A 5,154-nucleotide genomic window follows, 5' to 3' on the forward strand; every position below is an offset into this window, starting at 1 on the left:
TCGGTTTCTTTTAGAATATCAAGGATATATGAACCGATGACATGTGGTATATATAGAACTATCACTTTCTTATAGAAGAATTTTTCTGTAACTGATTCAGTTTGCTGATTCACACAAAGAATTCAAAGATTATCTTGGAGATTTCTCATTTTATATGTAGAATCTGAGGAACGGGGAAGTTGTTTCTTGCATATTGTGAAGTATGGTGCATAGTTCAGGAATTGATGGTCTTGGTATCTATTTATTATTTTATAATCTGTGTTGTTTATACTGCCTCTGAAAATGTGATTAACTATATTAGGATAAATATGGTTTGTAAGAAGAGCACTAAAGTGAAACAACCAAGAAACTTGGATTCTAACCCGGGCTCTGCCATTTACTCTTTGCATAACCTTAGGCTAGTCACTTATCCTGGTAGATTTTTAAAAGCTCTTTAGCTCTGGACTTTGATTCTTTAATTATTATTTCTGTTCTTTTTATTACTTAGTAAACTTTTGCTTTGCTTTTTGGTAGGTCTGGTTAAACTAATTTTATCTTGATCTTTTAGGTTGATTATTCTAGACCTTCAGCAAAACACAGGAAAATAGCTACCTCATTTCGTGACACTTCTCTCAAAGATATTTTAGTGCTAGCATGCTCTCTTTTAAAAGAGGTAAGTTATTTAATAATTCAATTGCCTAGTTAGAGTATTCAGAAGTTTTAAGAGTTTTAAAAGAATTGCAAGTGGATTTTCTGCCTCATTCTGCCTTTTGAAGAATTATTGTGGACAGACTTAATTTAAGTACAGGCAGTACCTGGGTTATGTACAATGACCTGACTTATGGCATCCATACTTACCAACAGGCTCCCAAGGCTCCTCATAAGGATAGTTAATAATTAAATTAGTAATTCGGGAGCTAGTTTCTTCCACACATGTAAACCCATATGGCGTAAGTGGTTTGCTGGTACAGCGTCTTTACGCTAGCAGCTAGTCTCATTGTTTATGTGGTCCCTAACGCACAGCATCACTTTCATCTTAACTTTTTTATTTGATTTTTGTGAGTCTGTGTTTACCCTCGTGACTGTGACTTCAAAGCGGAAGTCCAGTGCAAGTTCAGGTGAGACTACAGTGAAGAGAAAGGTGATTATGAATGAAACTAAAGTAGGAATAATTATGTGTTCAGAGAAAGGCCAGACACCATTATTCATTGGGAAAGCATAAGGCTTTAGTCGCTTGACTGTTGGAACAATTATAAAGGATACAATGAGAATAATGGAACATGTGAAAGTCAGTGCCCCAATGAACGCATCAATTATTACCAAGCAGTGTAGTGGATTAATTACTGAAATGGAAAGGTTATTATTGGTTTGGTAAGATAAAAATAAGTGTAACATTCCTATTAGCCTAGTGTTGATGCAACATTAGGTGAGCATTAACCTTCAATATTCTGTTTTGAAATTTCTCCTATCTCCTATCTCAACTTTTTATATAAGTTTTTTATGTTCCATTTGTTTGAATTAAAAGAAAGAACACAATAGTTTCTGTAACTTATTATTGCAATACAGGATATTATTATTATTACAGTATTACATTGTATTATTATTATCATCACATATGAGCTATTATAGTATTGTTATTATTGCCGTAAATGTGCTGTTTATTAGGGATCTGAGTTACATACATATCCAAGCTAAAGATGTTCTCAGAAATGTATCTTGTCTGTAACCTGGGGACCACCTATACAGTAAATTTTCACAAATCTGTGGAGGTTCCAGAAAATTTACTTTTACTCAATGGGTATATGATAAGGTAAAATTTAAAGGGAATTTAGTAACTTGTCTTTAGGTAGTAGTTTTCTTGTTTTTCTACTGTAGATTCTTTATTACAGAAGCTAATTATGTATTAGTTTCTTTGCCAATATTTTGATGAGATAATAGATGAAAAAAATGAAACGACAGTAAGTTTTCCTGATTTATCACCTATCAAAATTTATTCATAGTTGAGCCAAGATAGTTGACTTTAGTAATTTATTTGGGAAGTAGTATTTCCCCATTTGCTACTTAGTGCTCTATTGAACATTAGTGATAACGTGATTAATAATTATATTGTGTTTTCTTGTGTAAATAGGGACTCCATTATGCAGCATAAGCTTGTTAATTGGTGTAGTATACCATTTCTGAAAATATGTTCTAATAAGCACTAGTTTCACTTATTTCTGTGGTTTAGTAAAATGATAACTGCCACATTAGATCAGACCAAAAGACCCTCTGTAATCTTAAAAATTTTCTTTTAATATGAAAAATTTCAATGTAAACAAAAGTAGGTAGAATACTATAATGGACCCCCTTGAACCTATCAACCAGTTAACAACTCACAGCCAGTCTTGTTTTATCTCTATCCCTGCCTACCCACTTTATGCTTTTTGTATTATTCTTTTTTTTTTGAGACAGAGTCTCACCGTGTTGCCCGGGCTAGAGTGCCGTGGCGTCATCCTAGCTCACAGCAACCTCAAACTCCTGGGCTCAAGCGATCCTCTTGCCTCAGCCTCCCGAGTAGCTGGGACTACAGGCATGCGCCACCATGCCCGGCTAATTTTTTCTATATATTTTTAGTTGTCTAGATCATTTCTTTCTATTTTTAGTAGAGACGGGGTCTTGCTCTTCCTGGTCTCGAACTTCTGACCTTGAGTGATCTGCCTGCCTCGGCCTCCCAGAGTGCTAGGATTATAGGCGTGAGTGCCCGGCCTGTATTATTCTTGAAGCAGAATTTCAAACTTCATTATCATTTCCTCTATAAATATTTCATCATATATCTCTTAAAAAGTATGATCTTTTTTGATTGTGTCATGGTGGTCGTTACTTTGGAGGTCAGGATTGTTTTCTAGAAACTTGTGAGTGTCCTCCCACATTCAAATAGTTCTGACAACCTTTATTAGCCAAATGTGGTTCTTTTATACACGAAGTTAACCCAGTTTTTCTTGAAGAAAATTATATTTTCTGCTTGTTGCAAACAGCCTTCGAGCTAATGAATCTTATCCATTTATGTAGTTGTATTATGTCTGAACTTTATCTCTTATAACTTTAGAAGGTGATCTACAATATGCAATTAAGTGTAAAAGTTTTTATTCCCATTTTACAAAATTAAATTTGAAAATAGTCTATTGTAGAAATTTATGGATAGTGATTTTGCCACCTTTTATAATATATGGAACAATATAACTCTGTAAACTCTTTTTTACTGATTTTCATTTGGCATTGAAGAATTATTTTCATTCATGAAGTGAAAATTTATTGATGTATTTCGTAGTGTTTTATTTCATTTTGAACTTTTTTCAGGTGTTGGCCAAACCTTTAAATCTTCAAGATCAATATCAACAAAATCTGGTAATGCAGGTCTTAAAATTGGTCCTTAACTGCCTTAACTTTGACTTCATTGGCAGTGCAGCAGACGAATCTTCAGATGATCTTTCTACAGTGCAGATTCCAACAACTTGGAGAACAAGTAAGAAAAATGTTTAGTATGAGGGATGGTCAACATAAACGGCACAGAATTAAGCAATATAGTTGTCCTATGTGTGTTATCTCTCTTTTTCTGTTAGGCCGTCAAAAAGGAGCTCAAAAAGATTTATAACCCAGAGTAGCTATTGATACTCAATATTGAAATATTTTCCCCAGTTCATATCGTACTGACATCTGCGTTTTGATTTTGGGAAAAAAAAAAAAAGACAGCTCTAGTGGAGGGAAAAATGAGAGCTCTGATTTGAAACTTTTCAGATAAACAGAGTGGGAGAAAATTCATTTGTTGGCAAGAAATGTCAGCATCTTTTTCAAAGTTATAAAGAGAATGAATTAGAGTAAGTGACTTAGCAGAAAAGAGTTGCAGCTTTCTTCCAGAGAGTAATACCAAGAAAAAGCAAGCTGATTTGTTCGTTCACATCCCAGAAAAACGGTGGTACTAGGGTATGCCTGAAGTCAGAAGTGGGAAATGGGCCTGAAAAGGCTTGGTAAAAAGTCTATATTTTGAACAGTTAAACTTCCCAGGATCTTCTCTACCACTTGTGCAGCTAGGTGAATGCCTTTTCCCCTGTCTTCCATATCTACACTACCCCCTCACTTCCTAAAACCAGAGGTTTTTTCTCAAGATGTTAAATTAGAGAGGCTTCAGATTCAGGGATATCAGATAGAGTAGAGGAGCACCATAGATTTTGTGAAAATGTCTAATATGGAAATCAGAAATGAAAACAACAAAAAGGGACTAAGTGTTCTGTATCTTGACTGTGGTGATGGGTACATGAACCAACACATGTAATAAAAAATTGAAACACATATAACATACACACATATGAGTACATGTAAAACTGGGAAATTTGAATAAGATTGGTGGATTGTATCAATGTGAGTTTCCTAGTTGTGATACTGTACTAGTTTTGCAAGAAATTACCATTGTGGGAAACTGGGTAAAGGGAACGTGGGGTCTCTCTGTATTATTTCTTGAAACTGTATATGAATCTACAATTATCTCAAAATGTTTAATTAAAAAAAGGAGGAGGAGTTAATATAGAAACAGAGACAAGATGAAGAGAAGTAGACTTTGGAAAGATATAATTAGTATCCCCAGAGAGAAGAAAAGGTAATGCATCCTTGAAATAAGAGCAGAATATCGTTTTCAAAAGGCAAGTTCAGAGACTGTTCCAAATTTAAAAGACAGTTGACAAAATAAAACATTGAGTAGAAAAGTAGAAAGATAATTTAATGAAATCTCCTAGAAAGTAGACCAAAAAAGCAAGGGAATGTTTAATAGGAGAGGAAAAAAATAAGAAAATTGGGAGATGAAAATAGGTCTGGCATCTGACTATTAGGAGTTGTAGTAAGAGAGGACAGAAAAAACAGAACAAAAGTTGCAAACGAATAATACCCAAAAAAGGTTTCAGCACTGGAGGGCATACATTTTTGGTTTGAAAGATTTCACCAAGTACCCAGCATAATGAATGAAAAAAGATATACACTAAGCTTTATAATCATGAGAGTTCAGAATAGTAGGGTTAAAGAAAAAAGATCTAAAATCTACTCTCAAAAAGAAAAAAATAAGTCCACCTACAAAGGATTGGGATCAAGAATGGTATTAGACTTCTCAACAGTAGCACTAGAAGCTAGAAGACACTGAAGTAAAATCTT

The 5,154-nt window shown here is 34.2% G+C and overlaps 1 protein-coding gene across 1 annotated transcript in view; it reads left to right on the forward strand.

Moving 5' to 3' along the window:
* The window catches only part of RANBP17 (RAN binding protein 17), a 404,920-nt gene that overhangs the window by 32,517 nt on the left and 367,249 nt on the right, over positions 1–5,154 (forward strand). Inside the window, exons 6-7 of the mRNA XM_012649689.1 lie at positions 548–652; positions 3,316–3,481. Coding sequence (XP_012505143.1) covers positions 548–652; positions 3,316–3,481 — 271 coding nt within the window. The remainder of the gene's footprint in view (positions 1–547; positions 653–3,315; positions 3,482–5,154) is intronic.

Source organism: Propithecus coquereli, unplaced genomic scaffold, assembly GCF_000956105.1.
Source record: "Propithecus coquereli isolate 6110/MARCELLA unplaced genomic scaffold, Pcoq_1.0 Scaffold301, whole genome shotgun sequence".
Lineage (NCBI taxonomy): Eukaryota > Metazoa > Chordata > Mammalia > Primates > Indriidae > Propithecus > Propithecus coquereli.